This window comes from Opisthorchis viverrini (assembly GCF_000715545.1).
Source record: "Opisthorchis viverrini unplaced genomic scaffold opera_v5_89, whole genome shotgun sequence".
Taxonomy (NCBI): domain Eukaryota; kingdom Metazoa; phylum Platyhelminthes; class Trematoda; order Opisthorchiida; family Opisthorchiidae; genus Opisthorchis; species Opisthorchis viverrini.
Window position 1 is genome coordinate 143,544 of NW_008751744.1, and position 15,903 is coordinate 159,446.

General features: G+C 45.1%; 3 protein-coding genes across 3 annotated transcripts; 1 reads left to right on the forward strand and 2 right to left on the reverse strand.

Moving 5' to 3' along the window:
- Nucleotides 1-1,729: 1,729 nt before the first annotated feature.
- On the forward strand, nucleotides 1,730-5,900 carry T265_13641 (hypothetical protein; the record flags this gene model as incomplete). Its single annotated transcript, XM_009169862.1, is given in 3 exon segments — nucleotides 1,730-1,754; nucleotides 1,760-1,924; nucleotides 5,644-5,900. Coding segments are annotated over 3 exon segments (447 nt in total).
- T265_04956 (hypothetical protein) lies at nucleotides 5,640-12,577 on the reverse strand (the record flags this gene model as incomplete). The annotated part of the gene is made up of 6 exons (XM_009169833.1): nucleotides 5,640-5,706; nucleotides 5,746-5,987; nucleotides 9,951-10,473; nucleotides 12,093-12,304; nucleotides 12,348-12,439; nucleotides 12,478-12,577. The coding sequence occupies 6 exons, from the start codon at nucleotides 12,524-12,526 to the stop codon at nucleotides 5,640-5,642; spliced, it is 1,185 nt and encodes a 394-aa protein (XP_009168097.1).
- A 908-nt stretch (nucleotides 12,578-13,485) lies between these two features.
- Nucleotides 13,486-14,745, reverse strand: T265_04957 (hypothetical protein; the record flags this gene model as incomplete). Its single annotated transcript, XM_009169834.1, has 2 exons — nucleotides 13,486-13,590; nucleotides 14,659-14,745. The coding sequence occupies 2 exons, from the start codon at nucleotides 14,743-14,745 to the stop codon at nucleotides 13,486-13,488; spliced, it is 192 nt and encodes a 63-aa protein (XP_009168098.1).
- Nucleotides 14,746-15,903: the final 1,158 nt, after the last annotated feature.

Genomic DNA, 15,903 nt, shown 5'->3' on the forward strand with positions numbered 1-15,903 from the left:
TGAATTATTAACCCATATGTAATAAGAGCCTAAAAAGCCCCTAAAACACCTCTGCAAATAAGGCTAACAGAAACTGGTCGTGACCAGTTATCCAATATCACCGGTGTTTGCAATAGGTGAAATAGAGATCACTTGATTAATTCGTTAATTTATTCTTCAGCTGTTGACATTCATCACTGTGTTGATTACGGCATCGTCGAAAATTAGTGGAGCCATGGAGAGTTTCATTTGCTGTTTTCTGAAGGCAGACCATGCACGTCTTATTCCATGCGGACTTGGATCGTACTCGTTGGTTATTTCACTCCCGAATGCAAAGCAAGGTCAGCTTTCCGCGAGTCTATGATGGGTAAATCTTAGTTCAGCGTTCTCCATTGTGAACTGATAAACTACTTTGAGATCGATTACTGGGATAGATACACATAGATTAGTCTGACTGTGCAAGCGCAGAACAAATTTTGGTAGCTTCCTCTAAGATCATGAAGATCCAAACTCCTAGAAACGCCATAGAATTGAGTTTCCGGTAGCAGAGATATCAGCATAGGACATACAAGCCCTACTGGTATTCATATTCGGAGATAAAAGTTCAAGGATCCCAGAATGTCGGATGTCAACTATCCGTTGTCCTGAAGAAACCAGCACTTTTTGGCTTTCCTGTTCAACAGATCAATCGTCTCCGAATGTGAACAACATAGGTTTGAATGAAGCGTTACGAAAAATATCCCCAATAATCGCCTCCACCTGAACAGGATGAAGCTAGTAATTGAGGAGACTGATACGTATTCTGTCGCCGGACCATGAGTGCTCTCACCGGAATACCTCTATTTTAAAATGGTGTGGCTGTTCTAACCACAGGGTTATGAGCCTCACGACTGTTGGTTTCCGCAGTCCTGAGACGTCTAACTCCGGCACTCCGAGAGTATTAAACAAGATTTCGACCAAATAGGTTAAGTTTTGGGCTGTGCCAAGTATACAGCTCATTAACATAACTACTGGGGTTCATGCAGGGCCAACTTTTGCCTTATTTGTCATCGATACGATCGCGATATGACCGCATATCCATACCGACCGTATTTCCGAGAATAAAGGTTAACTCGAGCAGACTATATAGCATGTGCTCCACACCTCCAAAATGGGTAGTCTTACTTCACAGGTTTGAAACGGTAAGGCGAAGAGCTTCACAAAGCTGGACGGTCTGAGCATGAGCAGTGGCTATGATGAAAAAGAGGAAGCCAACGTACGGAGTTCGAAAGCACGGAAAATACTTGCCAGCCTGCGTCATCCGTGCTGTCAATAGTGTTTTGTATTTGGTTGATTATACATTATACATAGAAAAGCCCCATTTCACGATTGCGAAATTTAGTCGCTCAGATCTGACCCGAATGTATTTTTTGACCCATGTATTTGGCAAAATAGCACTGTAAGCAACGGCTCGCTTATCTCTAAAAAAGAAGAACGCCTGAATCTTTGGGCTGGAAACTGCCAACAACAATTCAACTGGCCACCAGCAGGCCGATCCGCATCGCAGCCCTGGATGGTGAACTTGCGAGCCCTGAGATATAGGAAACAAGTGAATGTCTTTTCTCCCTCAAGCGTTACCGACCTGCTAGTCGTGATAGACCCCCGTTCCATCTGTCCCTCGATAGAGGTGAGACGCTTATCCAATGCCTTTCTTAATTATTTGCCTCTACTTAGGCGAAAAGACCCTCCCAGCTAACTTAAGTAAGTCAAGATGCTGCCAATTTTGCGTGCGATTAGTTAGGGGTGAGATGGGCCAAGTGGTTAGAGCGCGAATTTACTGACCGGAAGGTCCGTGGTTCCAATCCGACCTCCGCCACTCGACTTCCCCTGTCTAAGCTTGGGCAACTTGGCAGTATCACAGCCCTCGTGCTTCCTTCGGGTGGCATGGCAGCTAGGCACCGGAAGGGTGCTACAGCTGAACGCTATTAGTTAGGGATCCTGGCGCTTGGTTTTCTGTTCACCCTCGAACCTTGTAACCTAGAACTTCGGTTGAAAACGACTATTGCTCAATCGTTTCCAGGCCCCGTACAAGTCATTCGTCCCGTTACTCTAATTCCTGGAAAACGAGTTCTGTATTGCTTTCCCACCGGCCGGGAGAAGTACCCCTATGATTCTGATAGGTGTTGCAGATCTCGCAATCTCCCACTGAAGCTTTCTAAAATACAAAATGTCTTCACATTTCCGGTGACTCACATGCTCTTTTTATGAAATGTTTTCTGCTCTCTTGATACCGTTCCCCAGGATGAAAAAAGAAAGGAATTATAAGGTATGCAAATTGGTTGAGGACTACCGTGAAACAATACTTTCATGCGAATATGAGAAAGTCACGATGAGGAAGGCAAACCGATGGAACCAGAAACAGATCGACAAAGGGAACGCAACCAGAGAAAGAGCAAACGAATCGATTCAGGCGACAAAGATTATGGAATTCGGCCGAATTCCATGGGAATATCAGTTACACCAGTACTATCGTTTGGAATGAAAGACATTGAGGCGATCAGCCAGTCTCAATTACATGGGAACGATGAATAAGCTGCAGATTAAAACATGTAAGAGATGAGTAGTAGTCAGCTAAATGACCAGTTTTTCGTACACAAAAAAAAACATTCAGAGGACCCGCAGTCATATATAACGTGAATACTCACCTAAAATCGCAGTGTTAAACATTGATACCATGCTGTCAATGATGATGATGATTATGCAACTGGAATTGGGTACAAAATGTGGAAAATAGTGTTACAAATGCGATGGACTATGTAGCGAGATCAGAAAGCTCCAGATGTTTAGGAACACAGTCGATGTATATGTTTAACCACTGCTCTCGAAAACAGTCCATCCTTGGTCATATGGTACGAGATGGCTCAAAATTTGTCGAGCGACCTCGCCTTGAGGGCCCGATAGGTAGTTTCCCGATTCAAACCATGTTTCCTTTTTATGTGTGTGCTGAGTTGACGGCGGCGACTCAGAACAATCTCATCTGTTTCGTATTTTCCAGCCTATCATGAAGCACAATGCATGGCTTGTAGTCCATATTCAAGAGATCTCACTAAGCGAGCACTTGGTGAGATTCATCGACGGCCAATAATCAGGTATGCCTGGTCTCCGCATTTTAACCAACCTTTCTTAATTCGAATGTACGCTTCATGGGTTACTTATCTGAGCAATGAACTGGTGTTTACTTAAACTCGGTTGTATAAGGCAGACTAGGAGTTCACTTAGATCAGTCTTCAGGATTTAAACGATTTCGTCCACTTGTGAACTTGTCCCTTGTCCCAGTCAATCGAAACCAATAGGGCCCAGCTTCGTTCCTATTACAACTCATCAGTACTACACATGTTCGCTCGTATTGGTTCATGAAACCTGTCGATCTGATGTGTTTTATTAGTGAAAGGAATCAACGTCAGCTATGACTCTTTGTCAGGGTTCGGTGAAGGTAAAGCCCACAGCAACATTCGGTCTTTGATAGAGTTGAACACTAGTTATTGGCTGAAAAAGGCGGCTTGAGAGGGTGCAGAAATATGTAGCATGCAGTCCCTTGAAAGCTTGCTCGTCTAGCACATTTACAATATGGACGGGACGCGACCGGAATACTCAGAATAGCTTTCGTCTGTATATCCGTCGATGATCCACAAGTGACTACGCAGTTACTGCAACCAAATGCTCGGGATGCAAGGTACACGTGAAAGTGGTATGAGAGAAAAGAAAAGCTCACAAATGAATTCGAACCATCAACCTGATGGACAAACTATCTAGGTTTCCGAGCTCTCCACCCTTGTCCTAGTTTTTGCATTCAAAACTTCACACCCTAGGCAACGCTGTGGCGAGCTAACAAAGTGGGAAAGGGTCTTCGATCGTCCAGCTGACAGTGCCCGTTCGCTTATCAAGAGATCGGTGATCGAATCCAGGGACACCTTTGCGTTTCAGCTGTGCTAGAAGCTGGCAAGTTCAAATTAGACCCCACGTGTATTGATAGTGATAAACGCCTTGTACAGTTCTGTGCCAACTATCAGTTGTTCCTCAGCAGTTGTCCATTGATTGTACAGAACACAAACGTACACAGTGATAAGATACAACGTCAGAGGCAGTGAAAAATCGATCCCATCCCGTTATCTTCAGTAGCAGCTAAGGCTATATCAATTTCACACAAATGCATAGTGTTAAAAAAACTTTCACGTGAACCACAATAAACCATAACTGATGAAAGAAATCCACATACCTAATGTTGTAGAAAAGTTTCACCGCTTAGGCATACGGTTCTCGAGTTTGGACCAGATGGAATGGTGGAACCTCCTGATAGGTCATTAATGAGTTTTCGGGACCGCTGAGACTCTGGGGATACGTTTCCATAGCCCATTGTTCCACATAATTTGCAGCGGACCACCTATTGGAGGTGAGTAAAGCAGAAAATGGGACAGATGTAATCGGGTGTAAAAGTAAAAAACGAAGAGAAATCCGTTCTAAGTCGGGCGAGACATTATCCAGTCGTAATTGTATATATCTAGTGCAAGTAATTACGCTATCGGAACGAACACAATGCCTCACATTGAAGACGAGAAACGTCCTCGTGAGGCTTTCTGAAGACTATGTGCAGCAATCAAAGTGAACAACAGGAGGATTTTTCGTATGTGACGCTGTCTTACTTCACAGGTTTGAAACGGTGGGGGGAAGAACTTCACACAGCTGGACGGTATGAGCATGAGCAATGACTATGGTGAAGAAGAGGAAATCAACTTACGGAGTTCCACAGCACGGAAAATACTTGTCATCTGCGCTGCCTACAGTGATTTATATTGGGTTGATTATGCATAGCGAAGCCTCCTTTCATGATTGCGAAATCTAGTCGCTCTGATTTGACCCCAATGCTAACTAGATATTGCAATAGTCACCTGGAACGCAAAACCTCTAGGTCAACAGACGAAGACGTCAGTCCAAGTGGAGAACATATTCCACTGTTAAGGTATCCAACAAAACTTCACCAGTATTGCAAAAACGTTTTTATCCCCAGTCTCTCGCTCTCTCGAAGAAACCTTTGCATTTATACTTACAAACGGACACCGATGAGCATAGCTAATGTGTAACAAGTTGTTTAAAACTTACATCGTCAAAAAATTTGTCCAATAACAGAGCATTCCATGAATTTGGAGCTAGGTGCGCCGCTGATTTACAGCTCTGCAAAATAAGATTAAATAGAAACTAATATTGCTGCAAACTAATGACAAACAACGTAGGATCTGCTTGCGAGCATATACCGTGTATCAGAAGATATACTTAATCGGAAATATTACATATCGAGTTAGATGCAGACCGTTGACTCATTTCATTAGACACAGCAACCAGCACAAGTTTTAGCAAACTAGTCTCATTGAAAATCCGACTGGAGGTGGATTAATTTGAATATGCGCGTGAACACAGCTCCTTTAATACACACTTCATAAGATACGGGGTTGCGCCGACTGAATCGCACTAGAGTCGCCAGTGACAGAAAAAGTGGTCTTTGGGGTGAGTTCACGGAAAACAGTGTGCCAATTGTTTTTGACAGGAAAATTGAAACGGGTAACACACATGAATTTTGTTTAATTGAAACAAAAATTGAATCCTATCCGCTACTTGACAAAAGACTTTCAGTGTTTGACCATCGATGTCTTCGGAGCATTGTCCGAATCTGGTGGGAACACTGGATCAGCAATTCTGAAGTACGTCGAGCGGTGTTCGGGAGAAATAACTCACCCTCCATAGATGAACTGATCACACTGCATCGGTTGCGCTGGATTGGCCACATACTGTGTATGCCAGTCGAACGACTTCCTCGAAGGGCTCTTTTCGCACAACCATGTGAAGGGTGGAAGAGAACCAGAGGCGGTCAAACAATAACTTGGCAGTGAAGTATGAAAGCCATTGCCAGCAAACTCAGCTGCGCTGGTCATTGCCGCCTTCCTGGATGAGGATCCCGAGACGGTCCACATCAATGGCTAGAGACATCGTCAGACGGCTCAGTCGCGCCCTCAATGGCGCTTGTGCATCCAATCTACTGTTTTCAATGCACAGCTCCCTTCCCAACCTCCCCCCAATTGACAGCCCACTGCCAGTGCTGAATTTATGCACCAATGTATCAGCTCCCGCCTGCAATGCGCGGCTACCTACCCTCCCCCTCACCCCAAATCATCGGTGAACGAAATTGCGGTAGCTACAACCACTGTACGACTATTACGCGGTTCTTACAGCTGACAATGATGATGATGATGACTTGGCAAAAGAGCTCTTCAGAATAAGTGGTAAAGATAAGATTACCGAGGAAATTTTGTATCTCAGAAACGGAGCCACCAAGAAAAGCTTATCGCAACAGGCGCATAAGGGAACAAGTAACTCTAAAGGCATAATGAACGCCATTCACTTCCTTTAATTAAGATGTTTATGCGACGCGTCACGAATACGCTCCACACCCACGCAAGCAGTTAGCCTACACTACGACGAAGCGCTGACTGATCCTACAGTCATGGGACGTGTGACGGGGTACATATATCCAACATTGAATGTGGTACGGCATCATCATACCGCTCCTGTTCCCTCTATTCTCCTTCAAACTGTAAGACCTTTCCAAGTGAGGTTTGTGGTCATACGACAAGATCAAAACCGATGCTAATGAGTCTGCAGATGATAATAACGATGAACCGTCAAAATAAGAGGAATCATCTCAGTAAACCAACTGACCAGGGGGACGATCGGTTCAGTTATTCAGCAATAAACCGTTTGTCAGGATAGTCATTTCACTTGCTCCCGCTTCGTTAACCTGGGATAACTAGAATAGGGTAATGACAGTCACATGCTGGAGGCAGTGGTTCAATTAGCCCACGGACGTTGGACTGCTGTCTGTAAAACAAAGCAGTAATTGAGAGATTTGAAAGTAATTGGTCTGATGAATGACCCCCATCGGTTGTGACAGGGTCATACCTGTTGAATTGTTAACCACTGGTGTGTCCCACCTCAGGTTCCCCACAGGGAAGGACGGCATTTATCGATGCGACTAAGTTGACTGCTCCGCTGCAAACTTATAGATTAACTGCCCCTGGTTATCCTCCGCCGATATACGACAGGGTGAAGAGAGTTCTTCTAGGTAAATAGTACCGTTGAACATGAGATACACGGCCTTACCTGTGGGGTGTGATTAGGTGACCCAGCAAGGCAGAGTTGCGCGTCCCGAAAATCAGCTGGCGTACATAAGTATTATCGATCCGATATCCCCACTAGGCCTGAAATTTGCTTCAGGAATGTTTAAAGTCAAGCACACAGAACCTGAAGACGTGCAGGTAACAGCCCCGCTTCCCATCTGTAAAGCAAGATAGATGGAGCAGCCGACAGCCAACCCGATGTCACGTCAACGCAACGAATCTAGGAGGTGGACAAAAGCTGTCTTGGCCTTCCCGATTCAAGAAGTGATTTCGCGCCTCTCACCAGGCTGCCGCGAATAACGCAGCCACAACGGCAGATACCATCAATCGGCTTATCTGCAGGCATGGGATCAAAGCTTCGTTTCCCCAGGTGTGAGGTAGCAACTCGCATCCTAAGGGTGGGGAACGAATGCACCAAATTATTTGGACCAATCGAAGTAGCTTGCATTTTTAAAGCGTCTGGCCGAAGAAGATGGATATCGCCGGCGTAGCCGACGTATGTGAATCATCAAATCATTCAGCTGTAACACCCTTTCGGTGCCTAGTTTCCATGCCAACGGAAGGACACACGAGGGCTGGGATAATACCAGGTTGTCCAAACCCAGAAGGAGCAGCCGAGATGCTGAGGTCGGGTTCGAACCACGGACCTTCCAGTCCGTAAGTTGGTGTCTTAACCACTGAGCTATCTCAAGCTCTATGTGAATGAGGGATCCGAGAGGCTTTCAAGCCCCGAGCTGTTAGAGGCAGGTAAAGGAAACTCAAACAGCAAACGTGTAAGAAAGGTGAAGATGAGGTCCAGCACTTACTAGCAGGCGAAATTCTGCGTTATACTCATAGGGCGTCAATGAGGAGAGGCACATAGAGCACTTATAACAGACGCGAAACATTTATGTAATGTTTAAGGATCCACAGAACCAGAACGACTGCTGTTGATTGCGGCAAATAATGGCGCAGTGGTGAAGATATGACCGACGTAATCTTGGCTTGATGTTAACCAAGCCGATGGTAGACCTGATACCTGATAGACCCGATGATAGACCTACCCACGTAGACGAGAGTACCATAGAAAACCTCAGGAGTTATAGTGACTGAACTGATACTCCGGTAGTTGCGCGTGCTATTCTTGAACAAACGAAGCACTGTCAAAGCACTCCATTCTAATTGTAATCTATCTTCATACTATACGTTTTGGAGAAAGGTTGTCAGGATAACTACAAAGCATCCACCGCCTTCTTTGAACAGTACAAGAAATAAATCGTCTCGATTAGGTGCTTTGATAAGCCGAATTTATGAGTTTCTAGGTTGGAATTTCTGTTGCCCATGTAAATAGGATGACAATGTTCCATTCGTTTCCATACGGACCACCAAGGTAGAGTTGGTGGGGGCCAGCTAAACCGTTCTCCAGCAATCAGCTCATTGCTCAAGACGACGCTATGGAATCCGCTAATGTTCTCTCGGTTGCTGCTAACAGTCATTTAATCACACCAGTTGACCGAGTTAATTATAAAAGGCTGTAGTTCCCTCCACAACGCGAGCCTTTACTTCCCACCTATCCTTAGGCTCTATAATAATCGACGCTTAAGGGGTCTATATGCGTCACCACATAGGTGGTTTTTGTCACCTTTTGTAATCGTCACTTAGCAGCACCCTTCCAGTGCCTAGCTGCCATGCCACCCGAAGGAAGCACGAGGGCTTAAATACTGCCTGGTTGCCCAAGCCTAGACAGGGGAAGTCGAGTGGCGGAGGTCGGATTCGAACCACGGACAGTAAATTCGCGCTCTAACCACTTGGGCCATCTCGCCCCCGTCACTTAACTCACCATCATAATCACAGTGCCGGCGCTGCATCTGAAAACATTTCAGCCAGCTCAGCTTGATTTACTTATGATATAGGGACACTTTGGTGATGAACTTAACGGTCTTATATCAACTGATGAAGTCCCGATAAGAAGCGAACTGAAACGCGTTCCCACACAACAACAAGGTTGGACAGAAATTGTGTACTTCAAAAGATACAAAAAGACTTGAATTGAAGCTATTCATCAGTAGTCCAATGAAGCCTACGACTACCTTGTAAGTGACGGCCCCCAGGAAACACGGTGTATGCAGTGGTTCGGAAAATGTGCCGGTTAGAAACAAATAATATATAGCACATACATGATGAAGTCGTTCTCCATTACTTGTGCGGTGGGCATCAACCACAAATTGATTGCTAAAATGGGCTCCTTCCGGAATTAGGCGGTTGACCTGAGTATTCTACTATCACGATCTTACTTTTTCTGAGAGGAGAAACCGTGACGAACCTCGATGGACGTTAAATTCCTCGGCCGTAGAGCTTCCGTCTGATACAGCCGTCACATACAACAAACACGTACCATTTAGTGCATTGGGGCAATCAACCGCACAGATAATCTAGTCTTTCTTTAGCCCTTCCAAATTTAGGATAACACTATCGATTGCATTGGGAAGTATCAGAAATCGTGGTTCAAATTGAGTTTCACGAAGTGCATAACTTAAGTGAAGTCTTGTGTGCGTGCTTCGGACATACATATAAATGTTCGCATGCCGCTTGAAGACCAGGTGCTTCTGTGTATAACACTGCGATCCCGAACCTGGACGTTCCTGGTTCGAGTTTCTCACTCCATCGTCACCGAATGGACAGCTGAATCCATCCGGAAACAATGCATGCTTGTTACTCTACTGAGAAAGACGTGAGGGATATTTTTCAACATCCACCCCCAAAAAAGATAAATAGTACGGGACCCACCAGTATTATTTCGGGAAATCCATGATCATCCGAGAATTTGGTACTTCCTTTATCAGCTGGTGCTTTTAACAGCCGTGAGCCAGAAGAGAACGACGCTGATGCGCCCAAATTGATGTAAACACTACTGGTTGGGTTAGTGTGACGAAGTGAATCGTTCGATGCTGATCGACTGAGAATAGACCCAGAACGAGGCACTGTACAATCCTCAGACATCCGACCAACACACTCGAAAGAACTGGATAAGCTGGAGGGGGGTACTGTTCGATAGCTCGGTGACATGTCGGCTCTCTTACTAAGCTGCTGCCTGCTTACTGAATCCAACAGGTCCGCCTTCGTTCCAATGACCAAGACTGGAAACAGGCCGCTCGGGGTGTCCAGTTGTTTCAAGCTTCCGTCATCCATCCTACCCTCTAGTGTACGAAATCGTAATCCAGATGTGAAATCGGATTGTGACCAGTAGTTAAACAAACTGGGAGCTTTCCCTCCTCCAACAGTTGAAGTGTGCGTATTGACAGCTTCCATACTGCATACCAGAGGAAGAAAAAATAGAGTTTAGACTTTGAAAAGTAAGCAGGAACGGGAGAGCAAACACCAGCTAAAAAGTTGGAAACCTCATTCGGATTGTATAACCAGTGGTCCTGTCCACGAGACTCCCTTCTCAATCCCCTCTGTATCGTTCCCTTTCGGATTAGTCTGTATGATGTTTCAGGTTGTTCGAAACACTAGGGCCAGTCTTTCCATGTTTTGGTAAAAAAAAAAATCGCTGTTCGATATTAGTCACTTTTTCTTCTCCCCCCCCCCTCAGCAAACTGGGCTAGTTTCACAAATATGACTTACTATCAAAAATGTCCATAGCTTAAGGAAAATCTCAAAGCAACGGATCTGGCAGATAAGCTTTTACAGCTTTTTTCCATTAGGAACCTACGTATGAGCAACATCCATGAGCTGGTGACCACCCACTGGCCACCATAGTTAACTTAAAATAGCCGGTGGATCGGTGGGACAAGAGTGGATAAATAGACTTGTGTGCCTTGTAGCAGGGTGTTTTTGATATTCGGGCCCTGAGCACAGCTTATCGACACGGTTAACAANAATCGGATTGTGACCAGTAGTTAAACAAACTGGGAGCTTTCCCTACTCCAACAGTTGAAGTGTGCGTATTGACAGCTTCCATACTGCATACCAGAGGAAGAAAAAATAGAGTTTAGACTTTGAAAAGTAAGCAGGAACGGGAGAGCAAACACCAGCTAAAAAGTTGGAAACCTCATTCGGATTGTATAACCAGTGGTCCTGTCCACGAGACTCCCTTCTCAATCCCCTCTGTATCGTTCCCTTTCGGATTAGTCTGTATGATGTTTCAGGTTGTTCGAAACACTAGGGCCAGTCTTTCCATGTTTTGGTAAAAAAAAGAAATCGCTGTTGATATTAGTCACTTTTCTTCCCCCCCCCCCCTCAGCAAACTGGGCTAGTTTCACAAATATGACTTACTATCAAAAATGTCCATAGCTTAAGGAAAATCTCAAAGCAACGGATCTGGCAGATAAGCTTTTACAGCTTTTTTCCATTAGGAACCTACGTATGAGCAACATCCATGAGCTGGTGACCACCCACTGGCCACCATAGTTAACTTAAAATAGCCGGTGGATCGGTGGGACAAGAGTGGATAAATAGACTTGTGTGCCTTGTAGCAGGGTGTTTTTGATATTCGGGCCCTGAGCACGGCTTATCGACACGGTTAACAAGCTACGCGTGACTGCACCACTAATAAATGGGGGGCTGCAGGTCATAATCTTCCCCAGACCCGCGAGAGATGCACGCCGTTGATGATTATCATCAAAGAGGAAGGATCCCCGACCTATGAATATAATAATAATAGTATAATAATAATATAATAAACTTCCATAACCGAAAAGATAAGGATGCAGTTTTAGTTTCCGGTAAAGCAAAAAACGGTGCGAACTTATTCAACGAACACTGCTGAGACCCATATTTGGTGCCCATTGAGTGAACATGAATGTAATGTGTTTGAGCAGCACTTGCACTTTGGACGATATTCAGATGGAAGAATAACGGAGCAATGACCTCCGGTTAGTTGTCGCTTGGGCGATATAAGAACTAGTTTATGAAATAGATTGAACATACCTACCATTTGGAGTCTTTTGAAGTACCTCAGACAACCACTTTCGTAGATTCACCTGCGATTTACTGTTGGTACAATCGTACACTAAAATCAACCCATGCGCGCCTTGGTAGAAGACAGACCTTGCATTGGCATGGGCATTACATCCACCAACGTCCCAAAGTTCGATGAAGAACGGCCTCTCTTCGTTGGATTGTGGTCGAAATTGGTGGATCTTGAATAGAGTAAATTTGCATAAAACGGGAAAGTTGACTAACCTTCACCTCCAAGCTACACCCGACTGTGTATGACGGGTTCAGTAAAGGCTGTTGATGACATAACAGATGAAGCAGACTGGACTTTCCAACGCCTCCACAATACAAAAAGTATAAAAAAAGTGAAAGTTACCGGAGTCTCCAACAAGAACAACCTTACATCTTTCAAGCTCAAATCCCATGAACGTGAGCTGCTTATTGGTAGAGTGAGAATAGAGTTGGAGACAAAGCAAAGTTCGGTGCCTGTTGAAGTAAACGATGGAAAACACGCTGTGGTAGGAATGGCGGTCACAACACGGAATCAGTTAAGCAAAGTATCGTGGTCAATCAACCAATTTATATGCTATGGGTATACTGGTTTAAGCTACTACAGCGTCGATCACCGGAAAGTCAGCAAGAGCGGAAGATACAGAGGATAGCGATGGCGTGTTCAGTTAGTTCGAGTAGCTGCGAATTGAACGCGAAAGCTTTGATGCATGAGCGCCAGTGACTGCACGACTGGGCCATTTCTGTCAGTGCCATTGACCATTGGTGAGTTGAGTCCCAGGGTCTCCATCTATGGAGGCAGCAGTTGTCGACCCGATTCAGTTTCGCTGGTTAGGGTTTACACACTTGGTTGCAGGGTCATACACTGTTTACCTGTTGGTCGCTACCACTCAGCAAAGGGCTGGGTGAAAAGAGCACTGCAGGGCAGACGATTTTCTGGCAGACAAAGTATACATCCTAAAGAGCTCAACCTATGGAGCGTGAGTAATTCATTTATGGAGAGAGAGTTCCTCGTTCCCAAAACCATCTGGGATACCTCAGTATTACTAATCCAGTATTTCCACTAGACCCGACCAATGCTTTGGAGACACCAATGGTCGAACACTGTCCTTGCACGTAGAGGCCACGTCTCTGATCCATAAAGCAGTATCGACTGCACTGCCGCAGCGTAAACTGTGCGCTTGACGGACAAACTCACGTCACGTCGGCGCCATAGGTATCGGAGGTTGCGAAAAGCTGCCCTGGCCTTCCTGATTCGAGTAGTCTCATCTCCAGCCGATCCGTGAGAACTTATATAACCACCCAGACATACAAATTTATTTGCCATGTGGATTACCTCAACCGAAAAAAACATCAGGTTTCGGTTTGATCCCACTCATTCTTGTGGCAGAAGTTTACAGCTTGCAGGTGTGAAGAGCATGACAAATCGTACGGCAAAATTACTTAGGTTATTTGAGCTAATTTGCATTTTTCGAAGGATCTGAAACAGGGAGAGCGAGATCGACCGAACACTCAATGTCTGTGGTGGCGTAAACCTTTTGATGCTAAGGATATCCGGGAAGTTCAAATCCCATTGGCGCGAAACTTTCACGGAAAAAGTATCCTCTAACTGGGGCTCTTAGTGACGGCTATGAGCCTTTGCGAATATCACGAATATCTAACCCTGAGAATCCAGATTTTATGGATCGGGTTGATCTTTTAAAATGGTCGTATATCCGAACAGTGTCCCCAACAATGGGAACCTATGGATATTGCTCACCCCAGCAATTGACTGCAGCCCCGGCTCCATTCTCTGCACGACGAAGTAAAACCCGCTCATCGAAAACAGCTCTATTTGAAGAAACGAAAGAAGTGCGGAGAAAATCGTGGTAGTCGATTCACAACTTTGTCCGAATCTGAGCTGTATGTTCGCTAATTAGACCCTGAACGAGTGTTTTTGTCAATGATCCATTTAGACATGTGTACATACACCACTCTCTTTCGAACGAATACTGAGAGGATATCCAAACCATCTCCTAGGGAAGAAACTCATTCCTGGTTTCTTGTGTAGCGTATTACTTTTGAAATGCTTACCAAGAGGATTTTTTGGAAGCATATTAGTCATTCACTGATGGAGTTCAGCAGTCCAAGAAAGGGTAGCGTTTTCTACCAGAAGACATTAACTAAAGGTGGAATGGTCAGATAGAGTTAGATTGCGAAATCCACTCTTTTCAAGTTATTCGATACCAAATGGATTTGTACTATGTCCACGCTTCAATACAAGCATATTTATTGAAACAGATGCAATACTTTGGAAGCGTGATGCGAATTCACATGCCCTCAGTAACCGCATAGAGTGTCCCACTGTTGTATTGGCGTGTGAACTTATGTTCCCAGAAAATTGAAATATCCTGTAACCTTCCATTTTGATGTTCCTGCGAATTACCTGCTAATTCGATAACTCCCACTTTGTCATCGAGAATTTCGCCCCTTTTTCATTAACACACGATAGATTTTTTCCACTAAAATAATCGCCGCTATCATTGGCAGCAACCCCATCTTGAAATACCGGTGCTTCGCTACCGTTCAAAGACGGGAATGAGTTAGGCTGTCCGCCTTTTGTGTACGACTGAATTTCACCCCCGGGAAGACGCATTCGTCGTTAAAGCAAAACATCACGGTTGTGCCAGTGGAACTGATCAACCCGCGATTTGAAGTCGCATTTACGACATTTGCCGGAAATAAGCTCCATATATGAGTTGCCCTAAGACGCCCCGCGACCCCGAATGCCTTTTCCTGGATCATAATGGGCGTGCTCGGTGAATTCTCTACGGGCCTCTTCTGTAAAGCAAGCACTATTAACGACTCCAGTTTTGCGTCATTCCCTTGTCCCAATGGAAGTAAGCAGGTCAGACAGACGCTAAGGACTTACACCCAACCTTGAGAAATATGGGTGGCAGGTCATATGGGTCAAGAATCACCCAAGTCTTAGTGGACTTAGGCTGATCGTGCAGGATTCCAGTGCAATTTGAAAATCCGACTAGGTGGTACTATGTTGCCATGAGAAGTGTTGTTCAGAGTGCATGACCTGGTGGTCAAGATCTGCAAGTGTTACCTTGTCGCGGTAGCCGAGCTCCAGTGCCGCAATGACCTTGCGGTCTTTACAGACTCAAACTCATTTTCTCATGGTTCATTCATGCAATGAGGGCCGAATGAGAGCAGCTTGACAAAAAGTGAAACCCCGTGATGTAAGAAATCGTATTACGAGTCGGCCGTCGTAAAAATAATGGGGCGAACGCTGGAAGGTCTCCTAAAACCGGTTGTTGAAATAGTTGCTGGTAAAAATGTTGTCAACCTGGAGTGCGCAGGCAGCATCACCCTAATCTATGGAGACCAAGACATGCGCCTAAAGCCTTGAAAGTGTGAAGTCATGCTTAAGAACGCACAGTCTCTCACATTCAGGGAGAATCACTGGAGGTTGTGGAAGCTTTCATTTACCTCGGTAGTCGTATTAGCTCTGACAGAAATGTGCGCGATAAAGTCAGTGCAAGAATCTCAAAGGCCGGAATCACATTTTCTAATTTGCGTCACTTGTGGCATCGGAAAGGCATATCACTCGATCTTAAAAGTCGCGTGTGTCAAGCTACAGAAAGGGGGTGTAGCTTTACTGTTGTGAGGCGGACTATCTGGACAGATATGAAGCGTCCTCAGGTTTCTGACCACTGATGCCTCAAAAGCGTTGCCGATTTTGGATGACGCCAACGGATTATTAGAGGAGCGCTTGGAAAACGAGTATTTGGTCATCCATCAGTTA